The following is a 17,638-nucleotide window of genomic DNA, read 5'->3' as shown; positions in this document are numbered from 1 at the left end:
ATGGAGCCTTGGCTGTGGGAGGGGAAGAGAGAGACAGAGAGGAAGGAGAGGGGGAGGGGTGGAGAGGCAGATGGGTGCCTCTCCTGTGTGCCCTGGCTGGGAATCGAACCCGGGACCTCTGCATGTCAGACCGACGCTCTACCACTGAGCCAACCGGCCAGGGCCTTCATTTTTGATATACTTAATTTCTAAGAATATAGCTTTAGGTTTTTGAGTATTAAAATATCTTATTCTTGTTTTGAGGTTATAATACTTTCTTTTGTCTCTCTGAGCATATTAGTTATAGGTTTCTTCTGAAGTTTTCTTCTGCTTTCTGCACTACTTTTTCTCTGTGTTTCCTTCCAGTTCTATTTTTCCCTCCCAAAATATTTTGATTTCTACCTTTGTGTAGAGATTTTTCTCAGATGTCTTGACTATCTGTTCACAAAGATGAAACATTGGCCCTGGTGGGTTGGATCAGTGGTAGAGTGTCAGCCTGGCATGTGGATGTCCCAGGTTCGATCCCTGGTCAGGGCACATATGAGAAGCGACCATCTGCTTCTCTTCCCCTCTCTCTCCTCTGACTCTTTGCTCTCCTGCAGCCAGTGGCTTGATTGGTTCAGATAGTTTGGTTGGTCCAAGCGTCGGCCTCAGGTCCTGAGGATAGCTTTGCTGATTTGAACACTGGCCCGGACGAGAGTTGCCAGGTGGATCCCAGTCAGGGTGCATGTGGGAGTCTGTCTCACTATTTCCCTTCCTTTTGTTTAAAAAATAATAAAGATAAAGCATAAAAAGCCAATTGGAAGTTCTGAGTTCATGGGTGGGCTTATATCAGCTGGTGACTTCAACATAAGGTGAAGGCTTTGGGTCATTTTTGGGCTCTCAGCTCTGTAATGTGATCCTGAGAGGCTGTTTAGTGACCCCTGAGAGAAATCCTTCACTCTTCTCTGCCTAGGAGGCACACATCTGGCTGCTGGTGTTTGGGAATCAGATTGAGGGAGGTGCCTGGGTTTTCATTGTCCAACATGTGATGGTCCTTTCACTTGACTGTGTTACCATTCATTGTTCCTGATTATTCCACAGCCTCCTTGGTTTAACTTTTCCAAGCATGAACCTTAGTCTTTTGCTAGGTGGGGAAAGGACAGACCTATCTGCACAGAATGGGATCAGGGAGCTGAGGATTTAACTTTACAGCTTCCAACTCATTCTTCTGTTGTCATCTGAAACTTCATTTTCATTTTGAGAGGTCTGGTGCTTCCAGTTCCCGAGCCTTTCTGGGATTCTGTAGGGTGATTCAGCCTGTTTCTGGGTTTTTCTACTGCAGTGTTAGGGGCCATCTATGATCAGCTTATCCAATAACTTCATCTTTCTGCTTTCTAGCATCTAATTTTTATTTAATTTGCTTTGCTGTTTATTCTATGTTTTCTCTGTAGGTTTATGCCTTTTCAGATCCATGTCTTATAATTTTCAAAGGGTTTTTTTGGCAGGAAGGACAAAATCCACATATGTGATAACGTACTTGGAAATCCTAAGAACTGTAGGGTTTCCTCTCTATTGTAGGTCATCAATTTGTTTGGCTGCCTAGCATTCTGTTGTATGGATGACTTCTAAAATTATATACCCATACTTCTATTTGTCAGGACATTTAGATTGCCTCTGTTAGGAATGTACACTGCTCACAAAAATTAGGGGATATTTTATCTCTTCATATTCATTTTGAAATATCCCCTAATTTTTGTGAGAAGTCTATTTGGAGGTGGCATAATGTGGGTAAGAACATGAGTGTTGGAATCAGAAGGGGTGAAATCCTGGCTCTGCTACCTGAACTATGATCAGAGAAAACTCATTTAACCTCTTTGAACCCCAGTTTCTTCTTCCGTCTGAAAGGCACGGTTGAATATTATCACAATTAAGCAAACTAATATAGGATTCAGCAAACTTTTTCTTAAAGGGCCAGATAATAAATATTTTAGGCTTTGTGGGCAATATAACCTCTGTTGCAACTATTTAAAACTCTGCTGTAGTAGCATGAAAGCAGCCATATTTAAGTGAATGTCCTGTGTTCCCATAAAACGTTATTTATTTATTTATTTATTTTTATTTTATTTTATTTTTTTATACAGGGACAGAGAGAGAGTCAGAGAGAGGGATAGACAGGGACAGACAGACAGGAACGGAGAGAGACAAGAAGCATCAATCATTAGTTTTTCATTGCGACACCTTAGTTGTTCATTGATTGCTTTCCCATGTGCCTTGACCGCAGGCCTTCAGCAGACCGAGCAACCCCTTGCTGGAGCCAGTGACCTTGGGTTCAAGCTGGTGAGCTTTTTGCTTAAGCTGGCGACCTTGGGGTCTCGAACCTGGGTCCTCTGCATCCCAGTTCAACACACTATTCACTGCGCCACCTCCTGGTCAGGCCATAAAACTTGACACCAGCAGGCAGTATGTTGGTCTTGGCTGTGGGCTACCGTTTGCTGAACACTTAACTTTACTTAGTGCTAGTGTGTAGTAGGCCCTCAATAAACATAATTTTAAATTTTACCATAACAGTTTGAGCCTAAGGCAGTTTTTAATATAGCTGGTCTCCCATTTTCCCAAAAAGAAATTATGAAAATCTTTTCTTGGCCAACTTGACTATTTACAGCCTTTCAAGGGCTTAGATGACAATCATATCTCTTTATAGTATGTATTGAAGAAACTATTTTTTTCCCCTTTCTGCCATTTTTCCCACTCATTAATTTGATGAAACCTTTTCACATATGTTTTTGGCATGGTAAAAATTAAATTGCATGGAGAATTAAATACAGATTCCTTAGACCCACTCTGAACCTTTAATTACAATATCTCAGGGTCTGTAGGCCTTAAAAAGTTGTGTTTTAAAGCTCCCTGGATATTCTGATGTGAAGCTAACTATTAATGTTATGTACTATTGCATTATTTATTCTACAGAGTAATTCCAACAAATATTTATGAGCTCTCACTATATGCCAGGCACTGTTCTAGTTGTTCAGAAGACATCAGTGAAGAAAATAAAAATTCCTGACCTTGTAGAACTTCGATTCTGGCCATGCTAACTTGACTTAATGCAGTGTATAGTTGTTCTGGTTAATGTGGCACCTAGTGATGTAATACAACCATTTTATTTTGCTCTCAATTTGATGAGTCAGCAATCCAGAAAGGTCTATACTGGGCATACCTTGCTGGGGGGGGCTCTTACGTGGTTTCATTCAGATATTGTGAGGGCTGCAGTCTGAAAGCTGAACAAGCTGGACGTCCAAGATGTTCACTCACACATTGAGCTGTCGATGCTGGCACCTACGTGTAACCTCTTTAGCATGTGGTCTTGGATGGCTTCCCCAGAGGAGCAAGCTGAGCGAACCAGGGAAGCTGCAAGGCTGTTCTGACCTATCCTTGAAAGTTGCATAGTTTCACTACTCATTTTGTTGGTTATGAATAAATCACTAGGTTGGCCCAGGTTCAAGGGGAGGAGTCACACATCCCATCTTCAATTAGGAGTAGTGTTAGAATTTCTGGACACGTTTAACAGCTGCCACAACTCTGTGGCTTTGCACAGAGGTGGATTAAGGTTGGTTGAGGCCCCGGGCACAGAAGAAAGTATGGGGTCCCTTAAAAAAAAGAGAGGCCCTGGGCAGTTGGCCAAGTGGTAGAGTGTCAGCACGCATGTGGAAGTCCCAGGTTCGATTCCCAGCCAGCGTACATAGGAGAAGCACCCATCTGTTTCTCCACCCTTCCCTCTCCCCTTTATCTCTCTCTTCCCCTCCCGCAGACAAGGCTCCATTGGAGCAAAATTGACCCTGGCACTGAGGATGGCTCCATGGCCTCCGCCTCAGGCGCTAGAATGGCTCCGGTTGCAATGGAGCAATGCCCCAGGTGGGCAGAACATCACTCCCTAGCTGGCATGCTGGTTGGATCCCGGTTGGGCACATGCGGGAGTCTCTCTGCCTCCTCATTTCTCATTTCGGGGTGGGGGGGGGGAAACGGAAATAAAAATACATGTTGGACCATATTTTTAAATAAAAAATATTATGTAATATTAATGTTAAAATTGCACGTATGAAACCAAACTTGGTATCATTAGAAAAAAGTGTAAAGTCAGGGTTTTGTGGGGCCCTTCAGAAGTTGGCTCCCAGGGCATGTGCTCATTGCGCCTGCCATTAAATCCGCCTCTGGTTTTGCATTTTGAATGTATTAGAACATGTTGGAAATGAGATTCCTGGCATTGCTTTTTTCTGAAACCCCCAATACACAGAGCACTTTTTCTCCAGAAGGATCATACAGAAATGGGTGCAGGTATAGCATTTAGAGATGCTGTTTAGAGATGGCATTATGAGTTGATCCCCTGGGCCTGATTGGACTGTTGGTAGTTGTAACTTGACTCACTTCCTGGAAGTTTTAAGGAAACTAGTGACAGAGTGAGATAATGAGCCACTGTGAAGCCTTCACCATGGCCAAAAAACAAGCCAGAGTTATGTTCTACAGATGGCTGAGTATAGGAGTCTGTCTTCACACTGGAAGGCTAACCCTTTGTTGTTTCTTTTCTGCAGCCTAAAGAAAGGGAGGTGGTGATAGAGAACACCTCTTCTGGAAGTGACTGGTCTGACGTGGACGAGGTCTCCACGGTCAGATTCTCTCAGGAGGAGCCCATCTTGCTGAAACCCTCGGTAGTTCCAGAGCCTTCTGCCTTCCCCACTGACTATGTCATGTATCCGGCTCATTTGTATAGTAGTCCTTGGTGTGACTACGCCAGCTATTGTACCAACAGTCTCAAGCCTTCTAGTTACCCTTCCATGGGCAGCAGCAGCAGCAATGACACCCTGCAGGCTGGGAGGAGCAGCCAGGGCCTCCTGCGTGATTATTCCCCTAGCCCTACAGTGAGCTCCCAGAACAACTCCAGAGAGCTGGAGGAGACAGAGGAAGGCAGATCCCAGACTTCTCGCTCATTTCGTTTCTCCAGAAGTTTAGAAGATCAGGTGAAGGAGAAAAGAACATTCCAGGAGGAGGCACCACCCCGTTCTTGTGAAGGACATGCATCTAGCTCTCTGCCAAGGAGCCAATGGGAGCCAAACCTAGAGGAGGGCTTCATTGATACCCATTGTCACTTGGACATGCTTTATTCCAAGTTGTCTTTCAAAGGAACCTTCAGCAAGTTTAGAAGGATTTATAGCAGCTCCTTCCCTAAGGAATTTCAGGGCTGCATCTCAGACTTCTGTGATCCCAGGACACTGACAGATTGCCTGTGGGAGGAGCTGTTGAAAGAGGATCTGGTTTGGGGGGCCTTTGGCTGTCACCCTCATTTTGCACGTTACTATACTGAGAGTCAAGAAAGAAATCTTTTGCAAGCCTTAAGGCATCCCAAGGCTGTGGCATTTGGGGAAATGGGTTTGGATTACTCTTATAAGTGCACCACACCTGTCCCAGAACAGCACAAGGTAATGAAGTTCTCTTTAGCTTGCTTATAGCTTTTTTTTTTGTTTTTTTAATTTTTTTTATTTTAGAGATAGAGGAAGGGGGAGAGAGCAGAGACACAGGAATATTAATTGGTTCTTATATGTTCCCTGACTGGCAATGTCCGTGCTTCGGGACAATGCTCTAATGAACTGAGCTACAACTTATTTGTTTATTTATTTTTCTTTTAATAAAGTTCTTAGTTTATTAGTCTTAATCCCACAGTTAAGTCACTGGAGAATCTTTACTTGTCTTGTTTTCCTATCTCCAACTCACTTTTTTTTTTTTTTTTTGTATTTTTCTGAAGCTGGAAATGGGGAGAGACAGGCAGACAGACTCCCGCATGCGCCTGATCGGGATCCACCCGGCACGCCCACCAGGGGGTGACGCTCTGCCCACCAGGGGGTGATGCTCTGCCCCTCTGGGGTGTCGCTCTGTTGCAACCAGAGCCACTCCAGCGCATGGGGCAGAGGCCAAGGAGCCATCCCCAGCGCCCGGGCCATCTTTGCTCCAATGGAGCCTCGCTGCGGGAAGGGAAGAGAGAGACAGAAAGGAAGGAGAGGGGGAGGGGTGGAGAAGCAGATGGGCGCCTCTCCTGTGTGCCCTGGCCGGGAATCGAACCCGGGACTTCTGCACGCCAGGCTGACGCTCCACCACTGAGCCAACTGGCCAGGGCCTTTTTTTTTTTTTTAATAATTTATTTTTTTTTTAAGATTTTTTTTTTTATTCATTTTTAGAGAGGAGAGAGAGAGAGAGAGAGGAGAGAGACAGAGAGAGAGAAGGGGGGAGGAGCTGGAAGCATCAACTCCCATATGTGCCTTGACCAGGCAAGCCCAGGGTTTCGAACCGGCGACCTCAGCATTTCCAGGTCAACATTTTATCCACTGCGCCACCACAGGTCAGGCGATCTCCAACTCACTTTTTACCAGCACCAACATTGGCCTTTGCAGTCCCCTGACTTGCTTTATTCTGTTCTTGCGTTCCTTTTTCTGTTTTCTTGAGATCTTCCTCACATACAGGCCGTGTCTTACAAGTCTGTGTTTGGGTTCATTTTTCTTTACGTAATCCAAGGAATCATAAATCATGCCAAAGCCACTTGTCCTGCCACCTCCAAGGTGGATTCTGAATCCAAACACATAGAGGACATTTGGCATGGTCTTACACATTTTGGCTAGATTTTTCCCAACTTTCTGTCTTAAATGCTGTAGTCTTCCTGGAGTGAAGGACATCAATGACCATTTGTTTCTGCTAAAGTAGTCTGTTGTTTGTGAACTTCCTGCTCTGGATAGTTACTGTGTTCATAATGGCGGTCCACTTGCTGACAATTTTAATTTCTCTTTTAGTTGTTGACCTTGAACAACAGCCTGACCAGGCGGTGCCACAGTGGATAGAGTGTAGACCTGGGATGCTGAGTATCCAGGTTCGAAACCCTGGGGTTGCTGGTTTGAGCCCAAGGTTGCTGGCCTGAACAAGGGGTCACTGGCTTGGCTGGAGGCCCCTGGTCAAGGCACATATGAGAAAACAATCAATGAACAACTAAAGTGCTGCAGCTATGAGTTGATGCTTCTTATTTCTCTCTCTTCCTAGCTGCTGTCTGTCCCACTCTTTGTCTCTCTCTTGCTAGAAAAAAAAAATCTAAAAATATGGTTTCTCTATTTTGGGGACTAAAGAATTTAGAATTACCCTGGCTGTTTGGCTCAGTGATAGAGGGTCAGTCTGGTGTATGGATGTCCTGGGTTTGATTCCTGGTCAAGGCACACAGGAGAAATGACTATTTGCTTCTCTACTACTCCCCCTGCCCCTTCTCTCTCTCTGTCTCTCTCTTCTCCTCCTGCACCCATGGCTCAGTTGGAGCAGATTGGCCCCAGGTGCTGAGGATGGCTCCATGGCCTTGCCTCAGGTGCTACAATAAGCTTGGTTGCTGAACAACGGAGCAGCAGCCCCAGATGAGCAGAGCATCATCCAGTAGGGGACTTGCTAGGTGGATTCTAGTTGGGGCGCATGCAGAAGTCTATCTCTCTGCCTCCCCGCTTCTCAAGAAAAAACCAAAAAACTAAAAATTTAATTGTTCTTGTTCAGACCGTCTAGATGTCATTATTTATTTAATTTTTTTTTCAATAGATTTTTATTTATTCATTTTAGAGAGGAGATAGAGGGGTGGGGAGGAGCAAGAAACGTCAACTTCCATGGATGCCCTGACCAGGGTTTCGAACCGGGGACTGCAGCATTCCAGGTCAACACTTTATCTACTGCACCACCACAGGCCAGGCTTTCTTTCTCTTTTGAGAGAGATGAGAAGTATCAACTCATAGTTGAGTCACTTTAGTTGTTCATTCATTGCTTCTCATAGGTGCCTTGACCAGGGGCTCCAGCTGAGCCAGTGACCTTGGGCTTCAAGCTAGCAATTTTTGGGCTCAACCCATTGACCATGTGATCATGTCTATGACCCCACATACAAGCCAGAGACCCTGCACTCAGGCTGGTGAGTCTGTGCTCAGGCCAGTGACCTTGGGGTTTTGAAACTGGGTCCTCAGCGTCCCAGGTTGGTGCTCTATCCACTGCACCGCCACTGGTCAGGCTAGGAGTCATTTTTCAAATTCTTCACAAGCCATTTCTCATATATTTTTAAAAATATTTTTATTTATTGATTTTTAGAGAGGAGAGAGAGAGAGAAGGAGAAAGAAAGAAAGGTGGAGGGAGGAGCAGGAAGCAGAAACTCATACTTGTTGCTTCTCATATGTGCCTTGACCAGGCAAACCCAGGGGGTTTTTTTTTGGTAAATTTTTTTTTGTACTTTTTCTGAAGCTGGATACGGGGAGGCAGTCAGACAGACTCCCGATGCGCCCGACCGGGATCCACCCGGCATGCCCACCAGGGTGTCGCTCTGTTGCAAACCAGAGCCATTTTAGCACCTGAAGCAGAGGCCACAGGCCATCCTCAGCGCCCAGGCAAACTTTGCTCCAATGCAGCCTCGCTGCGGGAGGGGAAGAGAGAGACAGAGATGAAGGAGAGGGGGAGGGGTGGAGAAGCAGATGGGCGCTTCTCCTGTGTGCCCTGGCCGGGAATCGAACCTGGGACTCCCGCACGCCAGGCCGACGCTCTACCACTGAGCCAGCTGGCCAGGGCCAAGCCCGGGGTTTTGAACCAACGACCTCAGCATTTCAGGTCAACACAGGTCAACATTGTGTCACCACAGGTCAGGCAGTTATGTTTTTTGTTGTTGTTTTGTTTTTGAGAAAGGGACAGTTAGGGACAGACAGGAAGGGAGAGACACCTTAGTCGTTCATTGATTGCTTTCTTATATGTGCCTTGACTGTGGGGGGGGGGGCTACAGCTGAGCCAGTGACCCCTTGCTCAAGCCAGCAACTATGGGGTTATGTCTGATTTTACCTTCAAGCCAATGACCCTGTGCTCAAGCTCATAGAGTCAACCTCGGGTTTTTTTTGTTTGTTTGTTTTTTTAAAGATTTTATTTATTCATTTTAGAAAGGAGAGAAGGGGAGAGAGGGAGAGAGAGGGAGAGAGAGGATAGAGAAGGGGGAGGAGCAGAAAGCATCAACTCCCATATGTGCCTTGACCGGGCAAGCCCAGAGTTTTGAACCAGTGACCTCAGCGTTCCAGGCCAACACTTTATCCACTGCGCCACGACAGGCCAGGCAACCTCGGGGTTTTGAACCTGGGTCCTATGCCTCTCAGGCTAATGCCTGGTCAGGCTATTAGTATTTTTGTTTTTTTAATTTACTGATTTGAGAGAGAGGGGGGCAGGGGGAAGAGAGTGAGAAGCATCAATTTGTTGTTCTGCTTAGTTCGATTCAGTTGTGTACTCATTGGCTGCTTCCCATATGTACCTTGACTGGGAATTGAACCTGCAGCCTCATTGTGCTAGGACACCATTCTATCCACTGAGCCACATGACCAGGGCTGAATGCTGACACTACAGGTTCTTAGCTGCAAATTACTTGACCTCACTTGGAGCCTCAGTTTTTCAACTGCATGATGGGCTAAGAGTACCCACCTTAGGGTGCTTGTGAGAGTTATTGCAGTGGTCCCCTTTTTTGGGCCACGGACCGGTCTAATGTCAGAAAATATTTTCACAGGTCGGCCTTTAGGGTGGGACGGATAAATGTATCACATGACCGAGACAAGCATCAAGAGTGAGTCTTAGATGGATGTAACAGAGGGAATCTGGTAATTTTTTAAAAAATAAAACATCGGGCCCTGGCCAGTTGACTCAGTTGTAGAGCATCAGCCTGGCGTGCAGGAGTCCCGGGTTTGATTCCTGGCCAGGACACAGGTGGAAGCGCCCATCTGCTTCTCCACCCCTCCCCCTCTCCTTCCTCTCTGTCTCTCTCTTCCCCTCCCGCAGCCAAGGCTCCACTGGAGCAAAGTTTGCCCGGGCGCTGAGGGTGGATGGCCTGTGGCCTCTGCCTCAGGTGCTAGAATGGCTCTGATTGCGGCAGAGCGACGCGCCCCCTGGTGGGCATGCCGGGTGGATCCTGGTCGGGCGCATGCAGGAGTCTGTCTGACTGCCTCCCCATTTCCGGCTTCGGAAAAATACAAAAAACAAACAAACAAACAAAAAAACCCATCGTTCAGACTTAAATATAAATAAAACGGAAATAATGTAAGTTATTTATTCTTTCTTTGCGGACCGGTACCAAATGGCTCATGGACCGGTACCGGTCCGTGGCCCGGGGGTTGGGGACCACTGGGTTACAGGTTATAATCTACCTAAAATGCTTTGAGTGTTACCTGGCTTTTTAGTAAGACCCAGTAAGTCTTATCTATTACTGTACATTATACAGTATAGTTTATTTTATTTTATTTTAGAGGAGGGAAGATGGAGAGACTCCCGCACATACCCAGACCAGGATCCACTGACTAGGCAACCCCTGTCTGGGGCTAGTGCTCAAATCAGCTGAGCTATCCTCAGATCTAGGGCTGACACTCAATTCAATTGAGCCACTGGCTGTGGGGGGGGGGGGGGGAGAAGGGGGAGAGAGTTGGGGACTCAAGCAGATGATCACATCTCATTTGTGCCCTGACTGGAGATCGAACCCAGGATTTTTGTATGCCAGGTCAACACTCTATCCACTGAGCCATCCGGACAGGGCCTAGTATAGTTTAAAAGTACAGAGTTGGCCCTGGCCGGTTGGCTCAGCGGTAGAGTGTCGGCCTGGCGTGCGGGGGATCCGGGTTTGATTCCCGGCCAGGGCACATAGGAGAGGCGCCCATTTGCTTCTCCACCCCCACTCCCTCCTTCCTCTCTGTCTCTCTCTTCCCCTCCTGCAGCCAAGGCTCCATTGGAGCAAAGATGGCCTGGGCGCTGGGGATGGCTCCTTGGCCTCTGCCCCAGGCGCTAGAGTGGCTCTGGTCGCGGCAGAGCGTCGCCCCTGGTGGGCAGAGCGTCGCCCCTGGTGGGCGTGCCGGGTGGATCACGGTCGGGCGCATGCGGGAGTCTGACTGTCTCTCCCCGTTTCCGCTTCAGAAAAATACAAAAAAAAGAAAAAATACAGAGTTGGAGACAGTGGGGCTGCCCATTGGACTGGGTGTTCAAAATGGTCCTAACCCACGCGTGTTGTCACTTTGTCTTCTAGGTATTTGAGAGACAGCTTCAGCTGGCCGTGTCTCTAAAGAAGCCGTTGGTGATTCATTGCCGAGAAGCTGACGAAGATCTGCTGAGCATCATGAAAAAATTTGTGCCCTCAGACTACAAGATCCATAGGTTAGGTGGGAGCTTCAGCGGGCAAATGAAATGAATGCATCCTTTTGTCTAGGATGTTAGTTGGAAAAATGAAAACTCAGTAGGAGAGCATGGATAATATTACATCTTTATGTAGTATCTTTTCTAAAAATTATTAGGTTGAACCATATGAAATTTCTGATATTTAACATTTTTTACTTATAAAACTGCAACTTTACATGGATTGAGCTAATACTCTTAAATCACCAGTGAGCAAGGCGGGGGCTTTTCTGTCCTGCCAGGTGGCAGGCTAACATGGAGTTTCTGTTCTCAGAAATGAGGACTGTTGATGGTGGGAGAGGCTGCTGTGGAATCTAACAACCGCATGCAGGAAGACTCCGGGGCACCTACATAAACATTTTCTTTCTTTTTTTGAATTTGAAAGTTCAGCACAGTGCAGGATGTGTTTTACCTGAATGATATCTAGGGGTTCTTAAGTTCAGTTTGACAAAGTCTCTGATCTCTTACCATGTACCTGTCCTGGGTGATGGCTCAGCTACGGTAAACAGATGAATCAGCTGCTGACTCCTTTATTTGTTGTTTTTAAATTTTTATTTATTGATTTTAATGAGAAAGGAAGAGAGGGAGAGAAAGACAGGAATCTTGATCTGTTCCTGTATGTGCCCTGACCAGGGATTGAAGCGGCAACCTTTGTGCTTCTGGAGTATGTTTTAACCACCGAGCTCTCTGGCCAGAGCAGCTAGTGCCTTCTGTAGAGGGCGTGGGGCTGAGGTGGGCATAAATGCTGTGAGAGCCAGAGGAGGGGCCATTAGCTAAGCCTGACTGGAAAGGGGTCTGGGCGACTCTTTCAAGATGGGTGAGATGGGTTAACTGAAAGTAACAGGGAGTCTAGAACCCAAACCAGGTCTTGATGTGGCAGAAGTGGGTGGGCTGTCAGGTTTGTTGGGCCTGTAGGCCTCTGCCCTACAGGTACCCAAGCAGAGACGGAAGTCTGACCTCTAACTGGTGGCACACACCACAGATGAAGCACAGTCACTTGGCTCTTCTGGGTTTGTTGTTTTTTTATTGCTTCCTTTTGGGCTGACTTGAATTCTTAGGGTGGTAGTAGGAAGATTAGGGCTAATATAGCTCAACAGGGAGTTGTGGCTGGAGGAAGCCCTGAATTTCCAGATTGGTTAACAATTAAGAACATGAACAGCTATCAAATTAAGAAAATTTACCAATTTACCCATAGTCTCACTCCCTGCCTTTTTTTTTTTTTTTGGCTTTTATTTATTTTATCTTATTTATTTATTTATTTTTTTGTATTTTTCTGAAGTTGGAAATGGGGAAGCAGTCAGACAGACTCCTGCATGCGCCCGATGCCCACCAGGAAGTGATGCTCTGCCCATCTGGGGCACTGCTCTGTTGCAACCAGAGCCGTTCTAGCGCCTGAGGCAGAGGCCACAGAGCCATCCTCAGCGCCTGGGCCAACTTTGCTCCAATGGAGCCTTGGCTGTGGGAGGGGAAGAGAGAGACAGAGAGGAAGGAGAGGGGGAGGGGTGGAGAAGCAGATGGACGCCTCTCCTGTGTGCCCTGGCCGGGAATTGAACCCGGGACTCCTGCATGCCAGGCCGACGCTCTACCACTGAGCCAACCGGCCAGGGCTTTTTTTTTTTGGCTTTTAAAGATTTTTATTGATTTTACAGGGGGAGGAGGGGGAGCAAGAAGTATCAACTCATACATAGTTGCTAAAGTTTAGTTGTTCATTGGTTGCTTGTAGTATGTGTCTTGACTGGGAAAGTCCAGTGTTTCAAACTGGCAATGGCTGTCCAGGTCAATGCTCTATCCACTGTGCCATCACAGGCCAGGCCTGATGTTTTTATTTTTTGTTTCCTTTGAGTTCATTTGACTACATGGATGTAATTTTTACCTACAGTAGTTTGTAATCTTAGAGGAGCTGCAGTTTTAAATTCTGCTTCTCTTTCCATGTTATAAGCATGCCCTGTTCCTGTATTATTACTGTATCTTCTTGGACATTATTTCTGTATAGTTTTCTTTGTGTATATGTAGTAGCTGTATAGTATTGTGCAGTGTAATGGGTTATGGGTGAGCATTGCTCACCGAGTCATTTTGGGTCTTACTGTGTTAGAGCCAGCCTTTGTGTTTACTGTGGAGTCCTTCCTTTGCATGCTGTCTTCCATTTCTGGAAATTTATTCACAGAAAGTAATTAACAAAGGGTTATATGTCTAGAAGGAGTAGGGGTGGCTACAGAGGGAATTTGAGAATGCTAATCTGGACTTCTTCTCCCAGGCATTGCTTCACTGGCAGCTACCCGGTCATCGAGCCCCTGTTGAGGCACTTTCCCAACATGTCTGTGGGCTTCACGGCAGTCCTGACTTACTCCTCTGCCTGGCAGGCCCGGGAAGCTCTGAAACAGATCCCACTGGAGAGAATCATCGTGGAAACTGATGCCCCCTACTTCCTGCCTCGACAGGTAGGCATGTCTTCATGTTGAGTTGAGGCACTGAGGAGAGAGAGGGTAGGGAGGTGGGTGGTCACCCTTACAAGCTTGGCAGGGCCCGAGCCCCAGTGACTTCCAGGTCCCAGCCTTGGCTGTATAGATGTCTCCTTGTATTGCTCTGCAGGACCAAAAGTCTAGGGGGCTGAGAAGCTGAAGGGTAACCACTCTCTTCCAGGCAGTGCAAAGCCCTACCCTGTAGAGGGTAGTCCAAGGAAGCGTGGGACCCTGCTCACCCAGAGCCCCCCATGACTAGGACTCTCCCTGCACCTGCAGGTAAAGGGGTCTCTACAGGGCAGCCCCAAAGAGGTCCTTACTGGGGAAGGGCCGGGGAGGGAGTTCTTTGTAATAACTGCATAGGAGGCACAGCGATGTTCTGAATGCTTGATATCTTCCAGGTTCCCAAGAGCCTTTGTCAGTATGCCCACCCAGGCCTGGCTTTGCATACAGTTCGAGAGATTGCCAGGGTCAAAGATCAGCCGCTCTCCCGCACCTTGGCCACCTTGCGTGAGAACACCAGTCGTCTCTACAGTCTTTGAGGAGAGGGTGCAGGAGTCTCCTATAAAAGGTGATAAAATTCACATATGTTTTTTATAAATCAGGACAAAGTGTCTTTTGCTGCATTTTATTAATGTAGAGATTATAAACACAGAGTGATTTGTCTTGAGTGAACTTGGTTTGAAACATTCTTCCTTTTCTCTTCCCTGTTCTCCAGGACGACCAGTGACCTAACAACAAAGGTTGGGTTTCATCTCTGCCTGGGTCCCAGGGTTTGGAGAGGCCATTGGAATGGAGAAAATCAGGACAGGAAATGGGATTTTTTCCTTGAAACCTCATCTTAAGGCTTTTGTTTCTGGCTGGCGGGTGGGTTGGGTGGTGGGGTTCAGTGGAGCAGGCTGACAGTGGGGGTTTGCCTCCTGGCCACATGCTCCAGGGCAGTTAGGGAAGAAGAAAGGCTGGTAAGGTAGAAGGGTAAAACAAGTTTGCCAATCCCAGTCCCTATTCTCTGCAGCCTGTGTGTTTGAGCAGTTTGTGAATAAAGTTACCTCCTCCTTGGTGTGTAACTTGGTTGCTGGTTCTCAGTTCTAAGAGTGAACTCCCAGAGGGAAATCTCCTGTGGGGGATCTTCGCCAGAGATCTCTGCAGTCACCCCCTGCAGCCATGGAGTCGTCGCCCTCCCCTGGATAAGTCTTCAGTTTGGCTCTCGCTGTGTCAGCTCTGCATCGGCACAGGGGAAGGACCTCAACCGCTACTCTCACTGGTCCTACTGCCCTCAGTACAGAGGGGCAGAAGGGCACTCATTGTCCAGGGAAAGTCCTGGTTAATGGAGATCTGGACAGATAGGGGAACTCAAGCAAGAGGCCTTCTTGAGGAAAAGGACCCCAAAGAAGGTGTTCCCATTTACTGATGCCCCAGGGCTGTGGCTTGACTTTGTTAAACTGATAAGGGTCTGGTTTGGAGCAGTAGCTACCTGCTAGTCTGCTGTCAGGGTCCCAGCTGCCCTTTGTTCCATTTTTACCCCCTTCTGGAACACTGGACCAGAAATACTCATTTTGTTTCTTTGCATATGATGGATGGCCTCTTGTGTGCCCATCCCAGGTTGAGAGTAAATCAGTTCAATTCTCCAAAGGTCTGCTGGGGCCACTCAGCCAAGTTCTGTTGCCTTTGCAGAACAAACAGGCCTGGTGTTTATAAATCTTAAGTCCTACTCATGGTTTCCCTTGCCTTTGCCTCTGTCCCCTTTCTCTGTTGGAAATGAGAAACTCTCCTTTGACTTTTTTTTTTCTGAAATGAGAAGTGGGGAGGCAAAGAATCATACTCCCACATGCACCTGACCAGGATCCACCTGCCATGCCCACCAGGGCGTGACACTCTGCCCATCTGGGCCACTGCTCCGTTGCATCCGGAGTCATTCTAGTGCCTGAGGCGGAGGCCATAGAGCCATCCTCAGTTGCCTGGGCCAACTTTGCTCCAGTGGAGCCTTGGCTGCAGAAGAAGAAGAGAGAGACAGAGAAAGGAGAGGGGAAGGGTAAAGAAGCAGATGGGCGCTTCTCCTGTGTGCCCTGGCTGGGAATCGAACCTGGGACTTCCACATGTGGGGCCAACGCTCTACTGCTGAGCCAACTGGCCAGGGCCTCCTTTGACTTTTGAGCAGCTGGGTCATCTCACATTTCGAGCTATGTTCTGCTTCCTGCCTGTGCCTTGTAAAGGTGTATTCATTACAGGCCTTGGAATGTGACAGTGGTCAAGGGTTAGGTGTGAAGACACTCTACTTGGTCCAAAAGGATCCTGACCCCAACCTTCTACAGTGAGACAGGCCACCAAATTCCTTGTGTGCTTCTTGGAAGCTGATAGGTTAAAATTGTAAAATCCATCACTTAACGCTGGATTTCTCTGGCTATTTTTGGAAGGTGCATTTGAGCCTTGTAAGTTAGGAGATAATGGATTTAACATATTTCCTATATGGTGTTCCTGTCTTGCCCCCTGTACACAAGTTGCCGCGAAGTGGGCCTTGATTCACTGTCAACCTTCTACGGATTAGCTGTGTGCTGTCTGTGCCTCAAACTTGCCAGTGTGGGGAATCGGGGCTTGTTCTCTTGTTTGGAAGATTTGGGGAACTACTAAATATTTCAGAGTGCTTCATTGTCACCCAGGTGAACTGTAGTGTATCCATCTCCTTCACAAGCCCTGTAATTTATTAGTACTGCCTACATGGGAAACTAATGAGTCCTGTGTTAGAGGGTTAACAGTGATTAACAGTGATGACAAACTGGATATCTCGGCCTGTGCAGTCTTCCTGCCGAGGTAAAGCACAGGTGCTATATACTTTTATCTCTAGGATTCAGAATTACCATTTCTGTGCTGTGGGCATGAAAGCTGGTCAGCAATGTTTTGATTTTGGGTGGCTGACTCGATTGTTTTTGCTCTGCTGCCAGAATGCCTGTGTTACCCCTACCCCTGGCTGTCAATTTCTGAAAATAAAGGGATGGATTCTCAGCCAACTCCATGCTCTCTATATTTTATTTATTTATTCATTCATTCATTCATTCATTCATTCATTCATTCATTCATTTTAGAGAGGAGAGGGAGAGACAGAGAGAGAGAGAGACGAGGGAGGAGCTGGAAGCATCAACTCCCATATGTGCCTTGACCAGGCAAGCCCAGGGTTTCGAACCGGCAACCTCAGCATTTCCAGGTCGACGCTTTATCTACTGTACCACCACAGGTTAGGCCGCTCTCTATATTTGTTAAGAGTTTCCAGAATGAGAAGAGTGGTTCAGTTGTTGGCCAACTTCGTAACCTGGGAACCCAGAGGTCTGGAGACATTGTCAAGTGTGCGTGTGCCTCTGCACAATTCTACTGGAGATAGGGCATAGTACCTTCTTAAAAGTTCCGCTGTCTGAGCATTTTACACTTTGGGAACTCGGATGTACTGCTGTTTAGCCTTTAAAAACTACAAGGATACTTCTTCCTTTATTTTCAGAGCAGTGCAGTAGGAGGAAGAACTACCAAGCTCTCAGGTATGGTGTTGATGAATCGGTGTTACCATGAACTTTGGATGAGGAACTCCTCTGATGCCTAAGGCAGACTTTGGAGGAAATTCTTTTACTCCTTGCATTCAGTCTTCTAATCTGGTACTGAGGTATTGTTGAATACAGAAGCGCAAACCAAAAGTAAACCTGTGAAAAGGAAGGCTCTGCTCTGAGAATGCTAAACAAATTTGAAACCTATTTAAAGCCTTATCTTTGAGACTCAGTTATGAACTGTGCATTTTTACTGCCCCCCCCCCCAGGGACAGAGAGAAGCATAGATAGGGACAGACAGACAGAAACAGAGATGAGAAGCATCAATCATCAGTTTTTTGTTGCGACACCTTAGTGGTTCATTGATTGCTTTCTCATATGTACCTTGACCGTGGGCCTTCAGAAGACCGAGTAACCCCTTGCTCTAGCCCGCGACCTTGAGTCTGAGCTGGTGAGCTTTGCTCA

The 17,638-nt window shown here is 47.0% G+C and overlaps 1 protein-coding gene and 1 pseudogene across 2 annotated transcripts in view; one reads left to right on the top strand and one right to left on the bottom strand.

The window, feature by feature from the left end:
• The window catches only part of TATDN2 (TatD DNase domain containing 2), a 34,692-nt gene extending 18,041 nt beyond the window's left edge, over positions 1-16,651 (top strand). The window contains exons 4-8 of one of the 2 annotated variants that reach the window (XR_010727282.1): positions 4,545-5,429; positions 11,042-11,169; positions 13,442-13,625; positions 13,828-13,925; positions 14,048-14,183. Coding sequence is in view for 1 of the 2 variants with exons in the window: in XM_066244692.1 (XP_066100789.1) it covers positions 4,545-5,429; positions 11,042-11,169; positions 13,442-13,625; positions 14,048-14,188 (1,338 nt within the window). In the remaining variant the exon portion in view is untranslated. Of the gene's footprint in view, positions 1-4,544; positions 5,430-11,041; positions 11,170-13,441; positions 13,626-13,827; positions 13,926-14,047; positions 14,218-14,364 lie in introns of those variants that run through there. The other variant, XM_066244692.1, reaches the window with a different exon arrangement.
• Positions 6,361-6,747, bottom strand: LOC136314357 (small ribosomal subunit protein eS24 pseudogene; annotated as a pseudogene).
• Positions 16,652-17,638: the final 987 nt, after the last annotated feature.

Source organism: Saccopteryx bilineata, chromosome 10 (assembly GCF_036850765.1).
Source record: "Saccopteryx bilineata isolate mSacBil1 chromosome 10, mSacBil1_pri_phased_curated, whole genome shotgun sequence".
NCBI classification, from domain to species: Eukaryota; Metazoa; Chordata; class Mammalia; order Chiroptera; family Emballonuridae; genus Saccopteryx; species Saccopteryx bilineata.
The sequence above is the reverse complement of the archived record's forward strand: the minus strand, read 5'-3'. Positions and strand labels throughout refer to the sequence as shown.